Genomic DNA, 24313 nt, shown 5'->3' on the forward strand with positions numbered 1-24313 from the left:
AAATAAAATACAAAAAATAGCTTCTTAGCGAAGAGCAATTTCTCAAGCAAGACTTTTACTAGGACTGTCTGGGAGTGGTCTGAGTGGGGAGGGGAAAACTGAAAACTAGCTGTTATTGGCAGAGGGATTTGGAACTATCTTTCTTATTGGTCTATTAACTAACCTGGTGATGTCACCAGGCAGGCCAAAGCTCCATCCCACCAAAACAGGCTGAAATTTCAGGCAGTCTTTTTAAACAGCTCTTACACTAAAAGGGCATTATCATAATTTTCACACTATTATTCCAACACGTTTTTGACTACAAAGGGCCTTTATTCTGCTAGGAAACATATGTACAGTATGTATTCAGAGTATTTTGTATACAGAACATACACACTCACACTCGGTTTCGGTTTCCATTGTCTGTTATGTAAATATATACTCAAACACACACACACACACACACACAATATACTTTCTTTACACATACTGCAGTGCACACACTCTTCCCCCCTCCCCCCACTGCCTGTTAATGCACACAAATATTTACCCTTCATCACACATCAACCTTGCACATACACTCTATTTCCGGCAACCTCATGCTCATGGCTAGACACACTCTTCCGCACATACTTTCTCTAGCTTGCACATAAACCCACACTAACTCTCCTCTGCATAAACACTATTTCCCCCCCTTATGTGCACTGGAGAAAAATCTCACCCCCACATCCCTCCTGCACAGGAGAAAATTAACCTAACTCCAAATGTATGATCACTTCTGTACTTAAATCGATATAGGCCTGGGCCTGAGTCGGCAGCATTTCAGTGGTGGCGGTGACCAGATCCTTCGAAGGCGTCCAGGCGTCATGGGAATGAGGCTCACATTAGCCTCGTCGTCGTCGTGCGCTGGCAGTTCTCCAGGAATATGCGTGCGTATGGTGAGTGATTCATTCCACTGGCTACCGACACGCTCTGCTGCAAAAGCGCGCCCCCTACTATATGGTGTCGGAAACGGGGTACTGCACCCTCCGACGCGTTTCATACACAATCCCCAACACCAAATGAGACGTAATGTGTTGAGACAGCACAAGCGCATCAACGTATCCGAGGTCGCTGGTGCTTGTGGGTCGTGAAGGCAGCCGAAGCCGCTCTTAGTCCAATCAGAGTTCAAAAGGTGAGAGGGCTAAGATAGTAATTAGTGATCGAAACACTAATTAGATTTATTAGCATTAGGTAAGTACAGTAAGTGGGGGATTCCCTGGTCCCATTCTGTTGGTTCTGCTGCCCTCTGCTGGAGTGAGAAGGACTGTGCTGCAGAACAGATACAGCAGACTAATATTATGACTCTTACATAGTCAATGCCCACCGGCTCGTCTGGGCATCACATGTTCATTTCGTTTAGCTTCTTTAATTACAGTATAAATGAAACATTTCACAGTACAGAGGCCTTGTTAGGGGATTGGATGTTATTCAATGGGTTCCGATTTTATTCAATGGGTTCCGATTTTGTCTCATACATATATATTAAAAGAAAGAGGTTAAAGGATCATATTCAACAGAATATAACATTTTCATTTGTGAAGTCTAGGTAGACGAGGAGTAAGAAAATGTCATTAAATACTACATTCCATCTCTTCTACAGCAGATATGACTGGAGTTTGAAGTGGTCCTCTATAGCTCAGCTGGTAGAGCACGGCGCTTGTAACGCCAAGGTAGTGGGTTCGATCCCCGGGACCACCCATACACAATAATGTATGCACGCATGACTGTAAGTCGCTTTGGAAAAAAGCGTCTGCTAAATAATAATATGCCATTTAGCAGACTCTTGCACACATTTTTTTTGTTTGTTTTGTGTATGGGTGGTCCCGGGGATCGAACCCACTACCTTGGCGTTACAAGCGCCGTGCTCTACCAGCTGAGCTACAGAGGACCACATTATATATTATGTTATTATGCTGAGCTTCACAGAGAGCATAAACCTGGGTCATACTACAACCCTCTGGTTGGCCTGGGCTACTACCGTTGGCCTGCCAACCTGTCTGTCAAATCAAATCAAAGTTTTATTGGTCACATACACAGATGTGCAGACGTTCTCGCAGGTGCAGCGAAACGCTTGTATTTCTAGCTCCAACAGTACAGTAATACCTAGCGATACAAAATAATACACACATAATTAAAAAAGTAGAAATTAAGAAATATCAGAACGAGCAATGTCAGAGTCCGGAATATATATAGTAAAAATAAAGAAAAACCCTTGAATGAGTAGGTGTGTCCAAACTTTTGACTGGTACTGCATATATATATATTTATCTTATATATATATGCAAAGAGTGTGCAAAGCTGTCATCAAGGCTATTTGAAGAATCTCAAATGTAAAATATATTTGTTTAAAACTTTTTTGGTTGCTACATGATTCCATAGGTTTTATTTCATAGTTTTGATGTCTTCACTATTATTCTACAATGTCAACATTTTTACAAATAAAGAAAAACCCTCGAATGAGTAGGCATATCCAAACTTTTGACTGGTAGTGTGTGTATGTATATATCAAGAAATATCAGAACGAGCAATATCAGAACGAGCAATATCAGAACAAGCAATATCAGAGTATATTCCGGACTCTAACATTGCTCGTATATATATATATATTCCAGACTCTGACATTGCTCGTATATATATATATTCCGCACTGTGACATTGCTCGTAAATATATTGCTCGTTCTGATATTTCTACTTTGACTCTATGTACATAGGGCAGCAGTCTCTAAGGTGCAGGTAGAGTACCGGCTGGGAGCCGGCTGGAACACAACACTAATTGCATATCAATGCCTGTTTTGCATGGCAGACTCATTAACAAGCTCTTCAGCATAATGGCCAGTATTTAGAAAATAAACCTCAGGCGAATAGCCTGTCAATTATTAGACCTATTTTAAATGTATCCTGTAGTTATTCTCATATAGTATGCTAAGTGTGAGGTTTATTAGAGGATGTTTGTGGGGAGAATATGAATACTGTATTACTATTGACAGCGTGTTCATTTATCTCCCAACAATCATCAACAACAGTGTTGCCGAATGTTCAGTTCAGCTCCGATCTTTGCTTGAATAGGTTTTGGGGTGAGAGGTCTTTAAAAAAGTAATGAAGGAAAACCAATGAGGTTGAAAGAATCCATAGACCTGTCTCCATGGATCTATATCCCTCCCCATGTCTATCTCTCTAGCTCTCTGTCAGCTTCTTGCCCTTCACACTCTCTATACCTCTCCACCCCCCTTCTCTCACCCATGTCTCCTCCATGTCTCTAAGCCCTTTTCTTTATCTGTCACAAAGTCCCCCTCTTCCTTCGTCTCTTTTGAAACTCTTCATTTCTATCTTGGGGTCTAGCCTTTTCCTCTTTCTCTCTCTTTCCTACTCATTGTGTGTGTGTATTTTCCTGTCTCCTAACTCCTGTGCACTGTTCAGGGTTTACTTTGGCCTGGTTTCTGCTCTAGTTTGTCTAGCAGGAACAGGAGAAGGAACAGGCTGTTCAGCCAATATGTACTACAAAAGTATGTGGACACCCCTTCAAATTAGTGGATTTCAGCCGCTGCCGTTGACAGGTGTATAAAATCGAGCACACAGCCATGCAATCTCCATAGACAAACACTGGCAGTAGAATTGGCCTTACTGAAGAGGCCAGTGACTTTCAACATGGCACCGACATAGGATGCCACCTTTCCAACAAGTCACTTCATCAATATTTCTGCCCTGCTAGAGCTGCCCCGGTCAACTGTAAGTGCTGTTATTGTGAAGTGGAAACGTCTAGGAGCAACAAGGGCTCAGCCGCGAAGTGGTAGGCCACACAAGCTCACAGAACGGGACCGGCGAGTGCTAAAGCGTGTAGTGCATTAAAATCGTCCATCCTCGGTTGCAACACTCACTACCGAGCAGTGGTGGAAAAAGTACCCAATCGTCATACTTGAGTAAAAGGAAAGATACCTTAATAGAACATGACACAAGTAAAGTGAAAGTCACCCAGTAAAATACTACTTCAGTAAAGTATTTGGTTTTAAATATACAGTACCAGTCAAAAGTTTGGACACACCTACTCATTCAAGGGTTTTTCTTTATTTTTACTATTTTCTACATTGTAGAATAATAGTGAAGACATCAACACTATGAAATAACACATGAAATCATGTAGTAACCAAAATAGTGTTAAACAAATCAAAATATATTTTATATTTGAGATTCTTCAAATAGCCACCCTTTGCCTTGATGACAGCTTTGCACACTCTTGGCATTCTCTCAACCAGCTTCACCTGGAATGCTTTTCCAACAGTCTTGAAGGAGCTCCCACATATCATGAGCACTTGTTGGCTGCTTTTCCTTCACTCTGCTGTCCGACTCATCCCAAACCATCTCAATTGGGTTGAGGTCTGGGGATTCTGGAGGCCAGGTCATCTGATGCAGCACTCCATCACTCTCCGTTCACCCACACCGGGTCTCACAAAGACACTGCGGTTGGAAACAAAAATCTCAAATTTGGACTCCAGACCAAAGGACACATTTCCACCGGTCTAATGTCCATTGCTCATGTTTCTTGGCCAATCATGTCTCTTCTTCTTATTAGTGTCCTTTAGTAGTGGTTTCTTTGCAGCAATTCGACCACACAGTCCCTTCTGAACAGTTGATGTTGAGATGTGTCTGTGAAGCATTTATTTGGGCTGCAATTTCTGAGGCTGGTAACTCTAATTAACTTATCCTCTGCAGCAGAGGTAAATCTGGGTCTTCCCTTCCTGTGGTGGTCCTCATGAGAGCTTGTTTCATCATAGTGCTTGATGGTTTTTGTGACTGCACTTGAAGAAACATTACAATTTCTTGAAATGTTCCGTATTGACTGACCATCATGTCTTAAAGTAATGATGGACTGTCGTTTGTCTTTGCTTATTTGAGCTGTTCTTGCCATAATATGGACTTGGTCTTTTACCAAATAGGGCTATCTTATGTATACCACTCCTACCTTGTCACAACACAACTGATTGGCTCAAACGCATTAAGAAGGAAAGAAATTCCACAAATTAACTTTTTTGAAGGCACACCTGTTAATTGAAATGCATTCCAGGTGACTACCTCATGAAGCTGGTTGAGAGAATGCCAAGAGTGTGCAAAGCTGTCATCAAGGCAAAGGGTGGCTATTTGAAGAATCTCAAATATAAAATATATTCTGATTTGTTTACCACTTTTTTGGTTACTACATTATTCCTTATGTGTTATTTCATAGTTTTGATGTCTTCACTATTATTCTACAATGTAAAAAATAGTAAAAATAAAGAAAAACCCTTGAATGAGTAGGTGTGTCCAAACTTTTGACTGGTAGTGTACTTAAGTATCAAAAGTAAATGTAATTGCTAAAATATCCTTAAGTATCAAAAGTAAGTTAAAGGAAAGTCTAAATCTTTTCAATTTTTTTACATAAAGCAAACCGGGCAGCAACATTTTCTTGTTTTTTTAATTTAAACACACAGACATCATTTACAAAGGAAGCATGTGTTTAGTGAGTCCGCCAGATCAGAGGCAGTAGGGATGACCAGGGATGTTCTCTTGATAAGTGTGTGAATTAGACCATTTTTCTGTCCTGCTAACCATTCAAAATGTAACGACTACTTTTGGGTGTCAGGGAAAATGTATGGAGTAAAAAGTACATAATTTTCTTTAGGAATTTAGTGAAGTAAAAGTAAAAGTATTCAAAAATAGAAATGGTAAAGTAAAGTACAGATACCGCAAAAAACTACATATGTAGTACTTTCAAGTATTTTTACTTAAATACTTTACACCACTGCTACCGAGTTCCAAACTGCCTCTGGAAGCAACGTCAGCACAATAACTGTTAGTCGGGAGCATCATGAAATGGGTTTCCATGGCCGAGCAGATCAAAATGCGCAATGCCAAGTGTCGGCTGGAGTGGTGTATAGCTCGCCGCCATTGGACTCTGGAACAGTGGAAACGCATACTCTGGAGTGATGAATCATGCTTTACCATTTGGCAGTCCGACGGACGAATCTGGGTTTGGCGGATGCCAGGAGAATGCTACCTGCCCCAATGCATAGTGCCAACTGTAAAGTTTGGTGGAGGAGGAATAATAGTCTGGGGCTGTTTTTCATGGTTCGGGCTAGGCCCCTTAGTTCCAGTGAAGGGAAATCGTAACGCTACAGCATACAATGACATTCTAGACGATTCTGTGTTTCCAACTTTGGGGAAGGCCCTTTCCTGTTTCAGCATTACAATGCCCCCGTGCACAAAGCGAGGTCCACACAGAAATGGTTTTCGAGATCGGTGTGGAAGAACTTGACTGGCCTGCAAAGAGCCCTGACCTCAACCCCATTGAACACCTTTGGGATGAATTGGAATGACAACTGCGACCCAGGCCTAATCGCCCAACATCAGTTCCCGACCTCACTAATGCTCTTGTGGCTGAATGGAAGCAAGTCCCTGCAGCAATGTTCCAACATCTAGTGGAAAGCCTTCCCAGAAGAGTGGAGGCTTTTATAGCAGCAAAGGGGGAGACCAACTTCATATTAATGCCCATGATTGTGAAATGAGATATTCGACGAGCAGGTGTCAACATACTTTTGTCATCTATACATAGAAAATAATACATGAACATGCATAGTGCATGTTACATACATATGTTACACAACAAATTAATTCAGTGTAGACTCCTTCAATATTAGTGAAACTGTCATTATTAGAAGTACCTATCATACATTTTAAGTGGTGATATAACTTTTGTATTGCAATCACGGACAATTGTACACTGAGTATACCAAACATTAGGAAAGCCTACCTAATATTCAGTTGCACCCGCTTTTGTCCTCAATTCGTCGGGGCATGGACTCGTAAGCATTCCACAGGGATCCTGGGCCATTTTGAGTCCAATGCTTCCCACAGTTGTGTCAAGTTGTCTCGATGTCCTTTGGGTGGTGGACCATTCTTGAAACTGCTGAGCATGAAAAACCTATCATCGTTGCAGTTCTTGACACAAAGCGGTGCGCCTGGCACCTACTACCATACCCCGTTCAAAGGCACTTAAATATTTTGTCTTGCCCATTCACCCTCTGAGTGGCACACATACACAATGTCTAAATTAAAATCCTTCTTTACCCTGTCTCCTCCCCTTCACCTACACTGAATGAAGTGGATTTAACAAGTGACATCAATAAGTGATCAGAGCTTTAACCTGGATACACCTGGTCAGTCTATGTCATGGAAAGAGCAGGTGTTCTTAATGTTTTGTATACTCGGTGTATACTGTGGTTGCAGTGCAACAACAATTCTGATCATTTTAAGGGGCGATCATGGTGAAAAGCACAACAATAGCGCTTACTGAGATGTGCTCTCGCTTCGAGTTGCAATTGTTGCACCTCTTCACGGTAGATCATCACGTCTGCCTAGCCTTGCATTATGGCTCTTACACAAAGACTGTCTGCCTGAATAACAAGTCTGTCAGATTATTGCATCAGAAAGTGAGGACCATAGAAATAGAATAATAATAAGCTACATACAGTAGATCCTAGATACGGACTGGAGCACCAAACCAACAAACTATAAATACATTTAAATATTCAATATTCTGAGGAAATAATTTAATATTTTAAAAGGTATTTTATATCAGTGCCCCATATAAAACAAAATCCCATTCCTGCTCTTACAATAAGTTATAGACAATCCATCTAATCATTTTTTACTTTAACTGGGTGGGTGATAACTGACCTCCTCGCAGTGAGGGGTGATGGCAGAAAGGCACTCTGGTACAAAATGGCTGTCAACCAACATCCATTAAGGTGTTTAATAGTGGCCCCAGCCATCTCATAACAATGCACTGTACTGTAAGTGCTCCAAGATCTGTTGAGCAGCTCCATCTCAATTAAATGTGTTATGGCATTAATGAGCTTCCATATATGTTGGTATGTGTGTGTGCGCATGTGCATAGTGCAGAGCTGGTACATAGTAAAAACAGATTTGAGTCAACACTTTGGACCTCGATTTACCACATTTCTATTCTTATTGTTGTTGCATTGTTGAGAGGTGAACTTGCAAGTAAGCATTTCATTGTAATGTGTACACCACGTACATGTTCCTGTGCATATGACAAATGACTTATATAATAAATAATAAATAAATCATAATAAATAAATAATAAATAATTGAACTGGACGTGGACCATTTTCATGTGGTGCAGCTGTGTGTGTGTTAATGAGAACACCTATGTATAGTTTCTCCATTAAGGTGTCACTTGCTGTGATAAACCATTAGACTTTTCTAAGGACAGACTGTGTTCTGCACAGCATGTACTCATGGCAATATGTGAACAGATAACTTACTCTCTCCATGCTTTCCCAATCATCCCACCCGCACCCACTCCTCTGACGCCGACACAAAGACAAATCTAAATGGACGGAAGAGGTTTTAATATGAAAAGTATTTTTATTCTGTTCTGCTTACAGTACAGCACAGTATTGTCTTTCCAGTGGTGCGGCAGCCCAACGTGACCACCGTGTTCTGCCCCAGTATGGCACATTGATTCTCACACAGTGACGCAGTGCAAGTCCGTCTAGACACAGTGTGGAGTAAAGACCGCGCAGGGTTAGCGGATAGAGACAGCGCTGGACGGGGCGCTACAGTGGGGATTTTATGGAGGAACACAGTGTGTTTTTGTTTAGTTCAGCACGACAGATGCAGCTTTGCAGAGAGAAAGCACACACCGCAGTCCCGGTAAGGCTCACCATGGAGAGTATACTGCAGCATGATGCAAAAAAGCCTGTTGATGCCCGCTAGGCTATATCGTGTTTAAAGAAGTAGCTGTACATGTCAACTCATTGGTCCAGTTGAAATTCAGGCCCAGTATCTCACCAGACGGTGATGTTGTTGGACATTCTCTGCCCTGGTAAAATACCTTATAATCCAATAGTTTTAATAATGTGTTACAGCCAAGGCCTAAACTCACACTACTACAGTGACACGGTCGTCTGACACACACCTCAGTCACATCGCAAATATAATTGTTAACTAATCATGGTTGATGGTCGGTAAGAACATAGTTAAGTACTGGTCTCTGATTTCACTGGGTTTTGAGACAAGGGAGGACAGACAAAAGACAGCTTCATAGATAATACTATACATTTAGTTGACAAACTTAACGTATAATATCTTATCTTTGAAATATATGATTATATATAGATATGCTATTATTGAGATGAAAGAAATATTCACAGATACTTAATAAAAAATAGAACAGTTTACAATTGCAGACACTCATCAACACAACAAATAGACATAAGGGGCAGAGATTTCGGTTAATTTTGTGGTACAAATACCTTGGCAGGTAACATTTCGCCCACGGTTAGCCTTGTCATTGGATTCTTGTAAGCTGTTGATTGTAACAAGCAAAGCACTGCTTCCATTGTGTTCCTATAGCTCTTGGGTTAGCCAGGTTTTAAGAATGAAAACCTATACTTTTAGCAACAGCGAGCGCTCCCAGTTGTGGGTGAATAAAAGGAGACATTTCCTTCACATGGAAAATTAATATCTTATCTAATGGCACTGGAATGATAAACAATATCCCCATATCAAGATGCTAAACAACAATTTATCTAATGCTACCCAACTCCACAAATACATATGTGATACACATCTAGATATTCAAAGAAATGCAGACAAACTTTACACAACAATTTTGTGTTCACTTTTTTTCTTCAGCTTATTAGCTAAACAGACTATATGGAGAAGATGGAACTAGCCTTGTGGGTTACTGACAACATGCACAAAAAGTCGTAACAGTATTCACTCTCTGCTACTCAACTTCCTGTTGCTAATGCTAAAGGTGGGTGGAAAACTGGCTCATTTGAAAGTACATCTGACTATGCAGGTATCAGCTTTGCAGTCAAATTGCTATAAATAAGCTAGCTCTTGATTACGGATTTACAAATGCATCTCTGGTAGCATCCTTTAGGCACCTATCATGTTGACATCATTACGGGGACATGGGAGAATTAATTCTGACCATCTGTGTGGCCACATGTCCGACAATCCCATCTAGCATTTACCCAATGGTTTTCCACATAGTGTCCCCCGAAAATGCTACAATCTTAAAGTGTCTTCATAGTTGCAGCAGACTAGGTCAAGGCTACATTCTGTCTTATGGGTGGATAGGCTGCCAATGACGTTAGGTAGTTGTAAAACATTTCGCGTGTACCCAGTATAGTACAGCACAGTGCTTACATTTTGTAATAATTAATATTTGTCTCATATTATAATGAAAAAAAAAAATGTATGCACTCACTAACTGGAAGTCGCTCTGGATAAGAGCGTCTACTAAATGACTAAAATGTAAAAATTTTTAAATAATAACACATATAGTAAAATAACCTTTTAAAATATAAAATGCATGAATTGTTGGTGTGCAGGTAATGTATTGCTCAAGAGGGACATGAATGGGGGAGTACCTGTGGTATAAATGAAACAGCATTGTATGTAAGCTCCACTGAAGTTTAGCACAGTATAAGATCAGTCACAGTCGGCTTACCCTGTTGTCAAGAATACAAACACGGTAAAACACAGACACACAGAATATCAAATATGAGTTTGAGAGGGTTAATGGGGATAACAGAGAGGGCTAGCTGCTATTCTATTCTCCCTAAAAGTGAAATATAGAACATACATGACCTCAGACTTCACAGTTCTGTGAGGTGTAAACCGTTAAAGGAAAGTTAGGGGTTAATGTTAAGGGATGTAAGTAAAATGTTTCTGCATTGGAGCCCTCAGTAGGGAGGTCTATGAATGAGTACCTGAACCCTCAAGAGCAAATATAATTTAACAATAATAACCACTTCACTTCAAGACCCAAAGACACGACGTGTCAGGACGACGGCCCCATTTCTGAGATCCCACTTCTGACACCAATTTAATTTAACCAACAACACATGTAGTCTTTCAGATACTCTGACCGGAATGAAGAGAGTCTCAGTAAACATGACATTGCTGTGCACTCCCTCTGACTGGACAATGGGGGTTGTGCAAGAGTTATAGGGGGCTGAGTTACAGGACTGCTGTTGTCACACAGTCAGGACCCAAGGTTTCTGAATAGGTCAGCGTTTCCTGCCCAGGTAGGTGTCTATGATTTGCCTCACACCTCGCTCTCCACACTGGAGAAGTGTGCGGACCCCCTCCGTGAGCAGAGGCTCTTGGCCTTGAGGGGCAGGTGAGGTGACTGTAACCTTTGGGGCTGGGGTACTGAGCGCAGTCTCTGGTACAGGAGTTTGGCACTAGCAGAAGCCATAGAAGACGGCTGGGGGGCGCCTGGGGTGGAAGATACTACAGAGGGAGATGAGACCGAAGAGGAAGAGGTGGGAAGAGGGACGTGGATGGGATGGGATGCAGAGAGAGGGGCAGGAAGGGCTGGGAGTGTTGGTGGAGGGAGGGAGGGGATGAGGGCCTGCAATGTAGAGGGCTGCCGAATGCGGTCCGTCCGCTGTGTTCGCTGGATGCTGAGATTGGACTGGCTTCCCGATTTGGGTTGATTCTGGGTCCGGTCGGGTTTGGAGGAATGCCGTTTGGAATTGGCGCTGCTCCCGAAACGTTGACAGTGTAGAAATAGCTCCTCCTGGCTACGAGAGCTCACCCTGGCCCATTTCGAGTGAGCGTGTTCATGTTCGAGGGCAGATTGGCAGTTGCAAGCCACATAACCTCGCCCTTTGTCCTTCCTTTTCCCTTTCTTCTCCTCCTTCACGGGAAGCTTGTCCACGGACCAGTATCTTCGAGGAGCTGGTGGTGTCAATGGAGGTGGAGGCCATTGTGTACCACCTATCCTCCCTGAACCCCAGGCTCCACCTGATCCCCAGCTACCTTCCCCTGCTATCTCTGCTCCCCCCCATCCCTCCCCATGCCTCAATAACGAGTCATCCCTACTGTTTATGCTGCCGGCTTTTTCTCTGGCGGGATAAGTGTCGAAAAACCAACCTCCCCCTCCTATGCCCCCAACCGCTCTACCCTCATGACCCTCCCAGTACCTTTCGAACTTTCCAAATTCTCCAGAGGAGCCGTCGTCGTCTGAATAGATGCCGACCACCTTATCGCGTTCCCTTTCGGACTCTGATGCGGTCCTTCTTCTTCTTTCGTGTCTCTTCTCTTGCTCCACTTTTCTCCTTTGCTCCTCGGAATCGTCATCCTCATCTTCAGAATCCCACTCATGAAACGACAGACCTTCTTTGGAGTGAACCTCCACTCTCTCGTTCCTGCCCAACAGGGGGCGCTTCTCCCCTTCTTTCCGTAGGGCCTCTCTATCTGAACCCTTACTCCTGCACCTGGATGAGAAAGGGATCAGTGGTAGAAATGCAGATGAAGGAGTCTCTGAGGATGGGTTTCCCGCTCCCCAGAATTTGACAGAGGTTGAGGGTTTACTGGAGCTCTGGTACTGCTTGCTGGAACTAGAAGGCCTACCTGCATGCCTGTGGCGAGAGTGAGGACTTATGTGCCTTTCCTTGCCTCTAATGTCATCTCCATCATCTCTTTCCTTATCCCCTCTCTCTCTCTCTCTCCTCTCTTCATCCCTTGGAATATCCCATCCATAACTTCTGATAGAACTTTCACTCTTTTTCCGCATTGAGTCACGCCTCGGAACAGAGTAGGAGGAGTAGGCCTCTTGTGTTATCGCTTTGAGCTGCTCTCCCTTCTCACCATCTCCCTCCTCGTGCTCTGATCGCTTGCCCCGATCTCTTCTCTTCACCTTCTCCTCTTTCTTCCTCTTCTTCTTCACTTTACGCCGCTTGCGCTCCCGCCCTCTCTCCTTTTCCTCTCTCTTTTTTTTCTTCCGGCCTTTCTTCCTTCTCTTTCTCTCCCTTTCTCTCTCTTTGTGATGTCGTTTCTCCTCCTTCCCCTCAGCCCTGGTTCCTGTTCCTCTACGTCTTTCTCTCTCGCCCCAGGAGGTCCACCACTCCTGCAGCTGGGCTAGCTGGCTCCCAGCCCTCTCTCTCTCATACTGTAGACGAGGCTTGCGGGGTGGTACAGGCGGAGGGGGTGGACTGCAAGGCAGTGAGCGAGAGGACATGCGTCGGGATTTGCCCTTGCTCCGTCCTAGCAGGAGGCTAGACTCCTCTGTCAGCTCATCAGAGTCATAGACGTCCTCGACATCCCTACTGCCAGCCCTGTACTTAAAACTCTGGGACGATGTGTATGAGGTGTTGGAGGATGAGGGTGAGTTGGAGCGTGAGAGGGAGATGGAGGATGAGGACGAGGATGAACTGGATGAGGTGGAGGAGCAGGAGCTGGAGGTGTAGAGGGCGGAGTGAGAGGGAGTGGTAGGGGTAGGGGTAGTGTGGGCAGGGGACGAGACAGGGACAGGCAATGGGAGTGGGGGAGGGCGACGGCCTTGCCTGCCACCTCCATCCCTTGCGCCGTATCGCCCTCCCCCTCTTCTCCCCAGGGGGAGGATGTTCTCATACAGAGGCCCCCCGGAGCCCTTTCTTTTAGGGAGGCTGCCTCTTCTCCAAAATGGCGGCCGATGTGGGGATGAGGGGAGCGGTAGAGGGGGCTTAGACATGAAGTGCCAAGGGGGCGGTCCTTTAGAAGGTAGCCATGGCATTCCTGAGGACTTTGTCCCCCTCTGGTTCGTTTTGGGGGTTTGAGATCCACCTGTTTGTGGGTCAGCATTTGCCCCTAAGCCTTCTGGATCGATCGGGCCATAGTATCGCTTGTATTCATCCAGGCCACCGTCCCCTCCACTGGCTCCCCCAGCCCAATGAGGGTGCAAGCCCTGTTGAAACTGTGCCATGTCTGGGATCCCACCGCTGCCACCAATAGGTTTGTCCGTGCTGGGCTTGGGACGGTTCCAGCGGTCTACAACAGCCAATCTGCGGTCATGGCGAGGCAGAAAAGTGGAGCACGGCATAGGACCCTCCAAAAGGGGACTGTTTGATGGCCCAAGGGCCATTGCAGAGTGCCCAGTAGTTGGTGGAGATGCAGCAGGAAGCATGCTGTATGCTTGCTGCTGTTGCTGCTGCTGCTGTTGCTGCTGGTGATGATGCATCTGCTGCTGCTGCACCATGGCAAGGGTAGTGTTACAGGTTACAGCCGCTGAGATGTGGGATTGGGGTGGAGGCGGCATTGTGGGAACACTATGATATAGGGGAAGTGTGTTTTTGAGGCCTCCAGAGATGGTTTCATCTTCAAACTTGCAGCAACTGTACATACCCTGGGTAGAGATAGAAGGGAAAGCTAATTAGGATACAGCTAGCAAACTACACATCCCAGTATCCCTTGATGAGAATATTGATACTTAAGTCTCGTTACATATGTACATATGTTGTGGCAGAAATGTAGCAGAAATGTGTCCCCATAGACTTACCTCAGTGTCTGCATTTACAGTGCACTCAAGCTTCAGTTCAATGTATCTTTTTAAACTACCACCTAGTGTGCTGCGTACTCTGGAGCTCCCACTGCACTGCTCAAACAGTAAGTCAGAACTTACTCTTTAAAAAAAGAATAGGCACTTGATATCTCCTGATGTAAAAATGGCTTTATAAATACATTTGATTGATTGAATAATCTGTCCTTTCTCTCCCCTCTAGCATACAATGTGACTTTCCATGAATATGGCGGATGCCACTCTAGGCAATCTCTCTCTACTCTGTACTCTGGGAGAGGTGGAAACTGACCACAAAATACTAATGAGGAACTTGTGACAGGTCTAATACAGGTTTAATACTAAGTAATTTACTGCCTTAAAAGACTGATAGGCTACAATTATCGGTTAAGTGCGTTGAATGGTGGGGCCATGTAAATCATAACAGCTTTATCACCTTTACTTGAAGGTGATTCATTCAATACCAATACGTCTTATGAAAAACAAGATTCATCCCACTAAATCACAATTATCAGGGTGGGGGCAAATCTGATGGACATGAATCAACACAGTCCGTAAAGCACATGAATCAACATTCTGTGAAATTGAAAGCGGGAGTCACGGTCGGACATATCCCGGAACACCAACGTAGAATGCAGCAGTATGAAAACACTTGATGTTACACAATGTCATCTGAAATCTGAGAGAAAATTAAGCTCAATTTTAAATAGGTCAAATTAAAACGAGGTCACCGTGTACGTGAATATTTTGATACAAGGACCTACCTTTTGAACAGTACTGCCTAAACATAGCCTGTGATGCATTGATGCACCGAGCCCTTTCCCTTCCGCCACCACCAGGAGGCATCACTACCACCACCACTACCACCACTACCACCACCACCACCACTACCACCACCACTACCACTACCACCACTATCACCACTATCACCACCACTACCACCACCACTACCACTACCACCACCACTACCACCACTACCACCAGCAGGGGTACCACCACCACTACTACCACCACCACTACCACCACCACTACCACCAGCAGGGGTACCACCACCACTACTACCACCACCACTACTACCACCACCACTACCACCACCACTACCACCAGCAGGGGTACCACCACCACCACTACCACTACCACCACCACTACCACCAGCAGGGGTATCACCACCACTACTACCACCACTCAGTCAGTGACTCACCCTGCTGAGGGCCAGTAGGAAGTCCATGCCCCCGGAGCGGCCCAGGCAGTGCCTGATCTTCCAGTACACAAGGTGCTCCCAGGCGAACACCAGCAGACTGAGCCCCATGGCCACCAGCAGCATGTAGAAGACGCCCGCCATGTTGTCGATGTCCAGCTTGGAGCTCATCACCTCTATCTTGTCGTTGTGACAGATCCCCGAAAGCCACAGGCGCTCGAGCATGTCGATCTCGTCTGGCGGTGGGAGAAGAGGGGACGGGAGGGAAATAAAAAACAATGAGAAGGGATTATCTGCCTTTGTTATGAGACAGGAAGTGTTTTATACCTGAAAGGGGGAAGCTGGGAAGGTAATAGTTTGAGCGGTAAGAAAGAGGAAGAGGGAAGAAAGTGTGTCTGGCTCAGAGCTGTTGTATGATGGCAAAGAAAAACTGCAAATGGCGAACATAGTGTGGGCGGGGGGCAAAGCGAGAATGAGAGAGAGTGAGCCTGTGTGTGTGAGAGAGAGAGAGAGAGAGAGACAGAGAGAGAGAGAGAGAGAGAGAGAGAGGGAGGGAGAGTGAAAGAGAGACAGAGAGAGAGAGAGAGAGAGAGAGAGAGAGAGAGAGAGAGAGAGAGAGACAGAGAGAGAGAGAGAGAGAGAGGGAGGGAGAGTGAAAGAGAGACAGAGAGAGAGAGAGAGAGCAAGAGAGAGGGGGAGAGAGAGCGAGAGAGAGACAGAGAGAGACAGAGCGAGAGAGCAAGAGAGAGGGGGAGAGAGAGTAAGAGAGAGCAAGAGAGGGGGAGAGAGAGAAATAGTACATCTTTGATGGAGGTCTGAAATGGCCTGGATACAGAGTCTCCGGTGCTAAGAGTGACCCCAACAATGCTTCAAGATGAAAGGTAGTGGACACTGATAGGACTCCCGACACTAACCATTAGTACCTTATCAAAAACAACTGTAACACTGTGAAGGAAAAATTGAGGAAAACCCAGAGCTTGTGCTCAGCGGAGAGCACATATTGAAATGGCAGCCACCTCTGTCGGCTAAAGCCCTCTGCATTGCAAGAGTAGCTACTTAAAGGACGTTTTAAAATCCTAGTTCATCAGAGTTATAACACTGAAACATTAAACTATATTAACCTTAGGTTAATTGCCCCTTGTGGGAAATCCCATTGTAAAGCCCAAGCTACATGGATTAGAAAAACAGGAATTAACCATGTTGACTGGAATGTCATAATCCACTCCAATAAAACTCAATAAAAAGGAATCTACCTAACAAAAATATTCTTCCAAGAATGTGTAGCTAAGAATTCACAGTCAGAGAGTTAAAGTGATCTCTCTGATTACATTTTTTACATTTACATTTGAGTCATTTAGCAGATGCTCTTATCCAGAGCGATTTACAGTTAGAGCAAATCATCTTAAAATAGCTAGGTGGGACAACCACATATCTCCGTCATAGTAAGTACATTTCTCCTCAATAAACAAGTGCAAGTGTTGGTTCACGAAAATCACTATACTTAACTGACAATTGTGTTTTCAACAATGGATCCTAATTTGCATGATCATAAACTGTGGCAGACTCCTAATCTCATTCATCATATTTCAATAAGCACCTCCGTCCCCGCTCTCACATTCAATCCTAAATCATGACAGCAGCTGAACCCAGGGCTTCATAAAGCTGCTTTAAGATCTTTACAAAAACCGCTCAACTGAGACAGAGCTGCAACATCCTCAGCACTAGCGAAGGAATAACCCCACCTTTTAATCACAGAACCAGAGCAAATGAGTGACAGAAAAAAAAGTATTAGAAAGAAAAAGTCCCATAATAGGAATACCAATTGTAACATTAACAATAAAAAAGTAAGTATGATACAGTACTGGAGAATACATTTATAGAATCCTTAAGACATCTTATGATGTAAGGATTAGTGAAACATTCTGGGGTGGTTGCACAGACCCAGATTAAGCCTACAGTACTCAAGGACTAAATGTTAACTAGAGAATCACCATTGCAGTCCATGTTAAGGCTTAATCTGGGTCACAACCACCCCTAATAAATCCAACAGTATGATAAGCCTCCTGTAAAACAGAGTATGTAGGCCTACTGTAAAACATACAGGTAACTGCCAAAATAATGGAAACACTTGAGTATATGAGGGATACAAAGTATTTTGAAAGCAGATCTCAACCCATTTGAACACTTATGGGAGATTCTGGAGCGGCGCCTGAGACAGAGTTTTCCACCACCATCAACAAAACACCAAATGATGGAATTTGTCATGGAAGAATGGTGTCGCATCCCTCCAATAGAGTTCCAGACACTTGTAGAATCTATGCCAAGGTGCATTGAAGCTGTTCTGGCTCGTGGTGGCCCAACACCCTATTAAGACACTTTATGTTGGTGTTTCCTTTATTTTGGCAGTTACCTGTGGTATGTAGATCTACTGTAAAATGTACAGTATGTAGGACAAACTGTAAAACCGTGAATACGTACAGCATTCAACTGAAATAAGCAGTAGGTACTGCAGGAAAGTGTATTTTTTCTCTCACTTCAATCCACCACCAAAAGCAGAGACATAGATTGATGCTGCCAGCCTGCCACTAACAAGCCAGCACATTTATCAACTTCTCCTGCCTGTCCCCAATCCCTCTCTCCCTCGTCCATCTCTCCCCCACTCTCTCTCTCCTCACCGTCTCCCACCAGCTGCAGTAGGGCCAAGTCCACGGGCCGTTTCCAGCGGGTGTTCTTATGCAGGGCGATGCCGTAACCCGTGGTGGCGAACACCTTGCCCGAGCCAATAGTCATCACCTTACAGCCCTCGTCCTTCCTCGCCATGTAGTTTAGCACAGCCGCATCATAGATGAAGGCATCTAGTTTGCTGAAGGGGAGGGAGGGAGGGGAGAGACATGGGGATGAGAGGGAGATGATAAGTGAGAATGCATCATGTGAGGTTTAATAACACGGTACGTCAAGTCTGGGTGAGGAATAGGCTGCTGGTGGTCAAGTCGTCTTGGGGAAGTGATTAAGTGTCTCTCCTCTGCATGAGGCGCACAATTTGTTATAACTACCCTCATGCTTCCAACATGATAAGTGTACGTTTTATCGAATGTAAGCAGAAATCGTATGTTGCACTATAGACACCAGCAGAGAGACAAACACACATACAATATAACAGGACCTCCTGGGGAGATAATTGTTGCTAAGAGGTTGCTATGCTGGGTCATGTACATTACGGCACATAACGGAAAAATAAATGCAACGGAAAGTGAAAATGTGCGTTTCTTATTGGACAAGTCTAGGTAGTCCCTCCCTGTTTCAGTCTGTTTTCTTCCGTTTGGTGCCTAATGAACATGGCCCTGGTTGGATGCAATGAAATGAAAGGGATGTCATCTTCACAAACACACAAACTGACCCAGTCTTGAGGTTGTCGATGGCCTCCTCCACGCCCTTCTGGTTGTTGCGGATCATGAAGTTGTGCATGTTGGCGTAGTTGCTGCGGATGTTCTCCTCCGTGCTCCCATTGGGGACGGTGCCAAATCGGAGCGGGGGGTACTGCTCAGTGGGTTGCTGGAACTGGGGGGATAGAGGAGGAACTAGCGGTTGATGAGGGGATTCAGGGTAAGAGGTGAGTGACGAGGACATTACATCGTAGATAATGCATGCATAAAGATCTACGGAAGTTAGACAAGGTGGACAATACCTCAAGCAACGTGTCAAAAATCAAAGAGCTGCCAAAACGCAAGAACATTTGAAAAGATTGCGGCTCAAATCTCCAACACCAACTCAGCTGAGTTGAGTGTCTAACTTTTGAGATGTTGTGATTTTTGGCTGTGCTGTCCAGTGCCCACCCAATGTCCTTAGATCTCATGTAAAAAGGCTTCTTCTATTTCCCCCCAAATATAATTTTTATTACAGAGATCTTCAGAAAGGGAGAGAATTGAGACGGACCAATGCATAAGTTGTCCGAAGGTGGCAGCAGCATTACCACTAGACCAACCTCCAGCACAACAAAAAACTTCTACTTTTATTGACTTCCAGGCGAACTCTGATTCTCCACCCTTCTCCTGAAGCGTGCACTTGCACATTCCCGTCATGGATGAACAATAATGGAGACTCCCTCCAGACAATGCCTTCACCAATCCATAACCAGGTCATGTGCAAGTGGGAATAATGAAGATGCCGATGTGGTATGAAAACAGACATCATGGCCACCTTGGCCTTGGATCAGAACGCCCTCCTCACTCAACACACCTTCTTGTCGCTGAGGCCAGACACAGTGTCGATGTACTCCTCCTGGATCATGAATGCTGCCAGGTTGGCCGTGTAGGAGGCCAGGAAGATGACAGCGAAGAAGGCCCACACCAGCACCATGATCTTACTGGTGGTTCCTCTGGGGTTCTCCACAGGCACTGAGTTATTGAAGACCAGAGCCCACAGCAGCCAGATAGACTTCCCTATGGTGAATTTAGAGCCCCCTGTCTCTGGATAGAGCGAGATAAGGGGGACAGACAGAGGGGGGGAGTGTGAGAGACAGTGAGTGAGAAAGAGAGAGAAAAAGAAAGAGAGAGAGAGAGAGAGAGAGAGAGAGAGAGAAAGAAAGAGAGAGAGAGAGAGAGAGAGAGAGAGAGAGAGAGAGAGAGAGAGAGAGAGAGAGAGAGAGAGAGAGAGAGAGAGAGAGAGAGAGAAATGGACACATAAATATCCCCAGGGTACTCACACTGGCATGTAACTCATCAGGCCTACTTAAATTGCTTCAATGGGGATAACCTAAAATAATAATGACCATACTGTAATAAATGACTTACTCTTTGCACTTTGCAGGCTGCGGTTGTAGCCAACGGGGCTGAAGAACTCGAAAATAAAGACTGTGACGGCGACCACGGACAGGCACATGACGAACATCATCACCCACACAGCTGGGCTGTACGGCTCTGAAACATCACAACACAAAGACAAGGGTTCTGTTCCAAGGTTCTCACTAGCTTACTAATTAGAATGAAGCTATGGATGCATCCCAAATGGCATTCTACGGGCCCTTGTCAAAAGTAGTACCCTACAATTCCCTATATACAGTGTGGTCCGAAATTATTGACACCCTGGAAAAGATCAGCAATAGTGACTGTATAAAATAAATAATTCAAATACTGAGCTATATTGTACACTCCAAAGAATTGGGAAATTGTATTATTTTATACTAATAAAATTGCTCAGAGAAAGAGATTTTGTTTAATATGTACTACAAAAAAATCTCCAAAAGATAGGGGTCAAAATTATTGACACCCCTAAAGATTCTTATTAATAAAGTAGTCAAAGGTTTAGTATTTGGTCCCATATTCCTAGCACGCAATGACTACATCAAGCTTGTGACTCTGCAAACTTGTTGGATGCATTTGCAGTTCATTTTGGTTTTGTTTCAGATTATTTTGTGCCCAATAGAAATGAATGGTAAAAATGTATTGTGTTTTTTTGGAGTCACTTTTATTGTAAATAAGAATAGAATATGTTTCTAAACACTTCTACATTAATGTGGGTACTACCATGATTACGGATAATCCTGAATGAATCGTGAATAATGATGAGTCAGAAAGTTACAGAGGGTCAAAGATCATACCCCCAAGACATGCTAACCTCCCCTGTTACTGGTAATGGTGAGAGGTTAGCATGACTTGTGGGTATGATCTTTGACCCTCTGTAATTTACATTAGTCACGATTCATTCAGGATTATCCGTAATCATTGCAGTGTCCACATTAATGTAGAAGTGTTTAGAAACATATTATATTCTTATTTACAATAAAAGTGACTCCAAAATGACACAATACATTATTTACCATTCATTTCTATTGGGCACAAAATTATCTGAAACACAACCAAAACGAACTGCAAATGCATCCAACATTGGAAAATAGCCAAGGAGGGAATTGTACAAAAAAGCCATTCTCAAACAACTACACTCGTGTCATAGGTAGGGATAGGAGGAATCTAAAGGGGTTGTTTTGTGGTAACATGATGTTGATTTGATACCTGTGAAGTAACGTTGTAATTACATGTATTAATGTGTTTCATGAAATTAAGAGGTTTTGTTATTACACAAGTGGAATACGGAATTTTCTTTAAATAATTTTTGGAGGCTCAGATTCTGTCTGACTCTAGTCATATAGGAGTAACTTACAAGCTCAAAACAATTAAGGTCAAACCAAGACGGTTGACAAAATGGTTGATGGTCTCAAGAAAACAACCTTACAGAAAGGGTCAGTCTTGAAGATCCAAGATTTTCTTGGCAAGAGATTACTCTGTGCTCTGGCCAACTAAGACATACTAAGACCAAGCCAAGGACCCTTATGTTACCATCAAATCAGTGACCCTTGATTCAGGTGAAATGGCCTTGGGATAAGAAAACTCCAGGTTGGATACAGTACATGTCCAGATTGTCTACTAAATCTTACTTGACAGATAGATAAACATCCATGTTTGAAATGGATCATTCAGTGGGGAAAAATGACATACAGTATGTGCTGTTTGAGTGTCTGAAACTACGACCACATCCAGTCTGTGCTACTTGAGTTTATGTCTGAACTAGCTTGTTTTACATACAGCACAGCCGCCTCCTATGGCCAGATTACTGTGTAATACTGAGTCATATCTGATGAGCTGCCATTATCTTGGTGTATTTCACACTGGATTATCTAAGATCTGGCTGCAGATATAGACGCACCATCACGTCTTAATCGATGGCTGTAGCTTTAAGATGTCAGTCTTGTCTGCAGACTGAGTCTCTGTCTCTACATGGTTGGGCAAAGTCTGGAATTATGCTAAGGAAATTTGAAATGTAGAGGTGTTATCTTAGAGACATATTTTACTCTGAAATATCTTCACCCTTCATTACTGAGGGGGGGGGGGCATAGCCTATTGGAATACTGAATTTCACCAAATGCTACAGTGAAAAATACAAGACAAAATTAAAATATCAACGGGTTTATGGATTTTGTTTGAGAAGCCTGTGAAACCGGGCTTGACAACTTTGATACTAAACCAAGAGCGAGAAATCAAGGTTTTCCTTGTTAATGGGGGGTAACGTTGGTTGGGGTATGTCAGGTATTGTGTGTTACCATAGACCCTTCATAGCCCATCATAGGCCCTTCATAGCCCATCATATGCCCTTCATAGACCTTCATAAGCGCTTAGTCAGCCCTGCTCACCAAGAAAGGCCGACGGCGAGACGGTGCCATTGCTACGGGAGACCATGACGCTGATGCCCGTCTCCACGAAGGGCACGGAGAACTCCACAGCCTCTGACCTCTCCTTGTTGACGGTCAGGGAGCCAATGGCCATGTCGGCCCGTTTATAAACCACCTGGTGGGCGGGAGGGGAACTGCAGTTAGGAACAGAAAGAAACGGGCCCATTCACGTTCACAGGCATTCACTTCCAGCTGTCTCAGTTGTAAAATGGTTACGTTAATGAGATCCGAGAGTGAGTTGAGCGACTGAGGAGCCTCGCGGTGGGGGAAAAGGGACACCTGCACCTGGTAGCAGGAGCCTAGCCCCCGGTGGTTGTGTAAACACAACAACACACCCTTAGCTGTGCTGTCACTGTGCATGTGGGCTGACACAGCCCCATCTCTTCTCTGTTAACCACCCGTATTAATCCCGGCACCCAGAGGGGGATTGTCTTCCCTGGAAATAACGAGGCATTTGCCCAAGACTCCACGCCAAACACTCCCTAGTTCCTTCTCCATGGGAATACTAATCTATTTGACAGTTCTTGGTCTCATTCTGTCTCCCGTTTACTTTTAGGGGATTTAAAGGAGGAATTGCATGGCACCCCTTGAATAAGTTTTTTGAATACGAAAAGAAAGAGAGAAGAAGAAATACATGACCCCTGACCTCCCCGACCATGCCATTCCACTGCCCATCACTCCCCCTCTTCCCGTGTCTGCCATTGGTCACCAGGTAGAGGTCATAAGAGAAGCCCACTATTTTGGCCAATCGCTTGAGGACGTCAATGCAGAAGCCTTTGCAGCAGTGCTTCGACGATTTCTCATCCACCGGCACACTGTGGTTACAGAGAGAGCGGGGGAGGGAAGGAGAAAAAGACAGGGAGGGAGAGGGGAGAGACAGGAGGCAGAGGAGAAAGAGAAACAGAAGGGAGACACAGAAGGACAAGTGGAATGTATGAATTATTAGCGAGAGCTGTATTAGCTGGATCAATACTGCCTGAGCTGCTCAGTTTTAGAGAAGGGAGGCATATCAGAACAGACAGGAGAGGAGAAGGAGGACTGCTTTAAAACTGGATGAATTGCAATTTTTCTGGGTGGGTTATCCTCAGCAGGGGACGAGGAATTTTAACAGGACATACGTGGACTCTTTCCAAGCATGTAGCTTTACAACAGGAATGTCTACAGAAAAAGCCTGATGACAGATCAAAAGCTACATTTAACTGGCCAAATATCAATGTGTGGTCCCTCCCTGTATGCCCACTATGATAACCAACCAGTCACTGCAGGTGTTAAGATTCCAATGGAATGTACAAACCAGGCTGATTAACTGGGGCAATCTCCCTGAGCCAATACAATTTATGGAACTTTCAGCAGGCCTTGTTACCAGACATCTTATCAGAGACAGACTGGGAACACACAACACACTCAGCAGACCTCCAGAGACCAGGACAGACTGTGCAACACTGAGTGAGAGTTTATAAAAGAGGACAAGAGAGAATATACAACAGCATGTCAATGAGAAAACGGGCAAAGCATGTGG

At 44.2% G+C, this 24313-nt stretch overlaps 1 protein-coding gene across 1 annotated transcript in view; it reads right to left on the bottom strand.

Moving 5' to 3' along the window:
* Window positions 1-8428: 8428 nt before the first annotated feature.
* grin2da (glutamate receptor, ionotropic, N-methyl D-aspartate 2D, a) overlaps window positions 8429-24313 on the bottom strand; it is a 54872-nt gene continuing 38987 nt past the window's right edge. Inside the window, exons 7-14 of the mRNA XM_041883052.2 lie at window positions 23441-23609; window positions 22756-22909; window positions 20363-20488; window positions 19809-20038; window positions 18970-19130; window positions 18248-18435; window positions 15576-15808; window positions 8429-14203 (exon numbers count right to left, since the gene is read on the bottom strand). Coding sequence (XP_041738986.2) covers window positions 11141-14203; window positions 15576-15808; window positions 18248-18435; window positions 18970-19130; window positions 19809-20038; window positions 20363-20488; window positions 22756-22909; window positions 23441-23609 — 4324 coding nt within the window. The 3' untranslated portion in view covers window positions 8429-11140. The remainder of the gene's footprint in view (window positions 14204-15575; window positions 15809-18247; window positions 18436-18969; window positions 19131-19808; window positions 20039-20362; window positions 20489-22755; window positions 22910-23440; window positions 23610-24313) is intronic.

The sequence above is a fragment of the Coregonus clupeaformis genome, chromosome 8 (assembly GCF_020615455.1).
Source record: "Coregonus clupeaformis isolate EN_2021a chromosome 8, ASM2061545v1, whole genome shotgun sequence".
Lineage (NCBI taxonomy): Eukaryota > Metazoa > Chordata > Actinopteri > Salmoniformes > Salmonidae > Coregonus > Coregonus clupeaformis.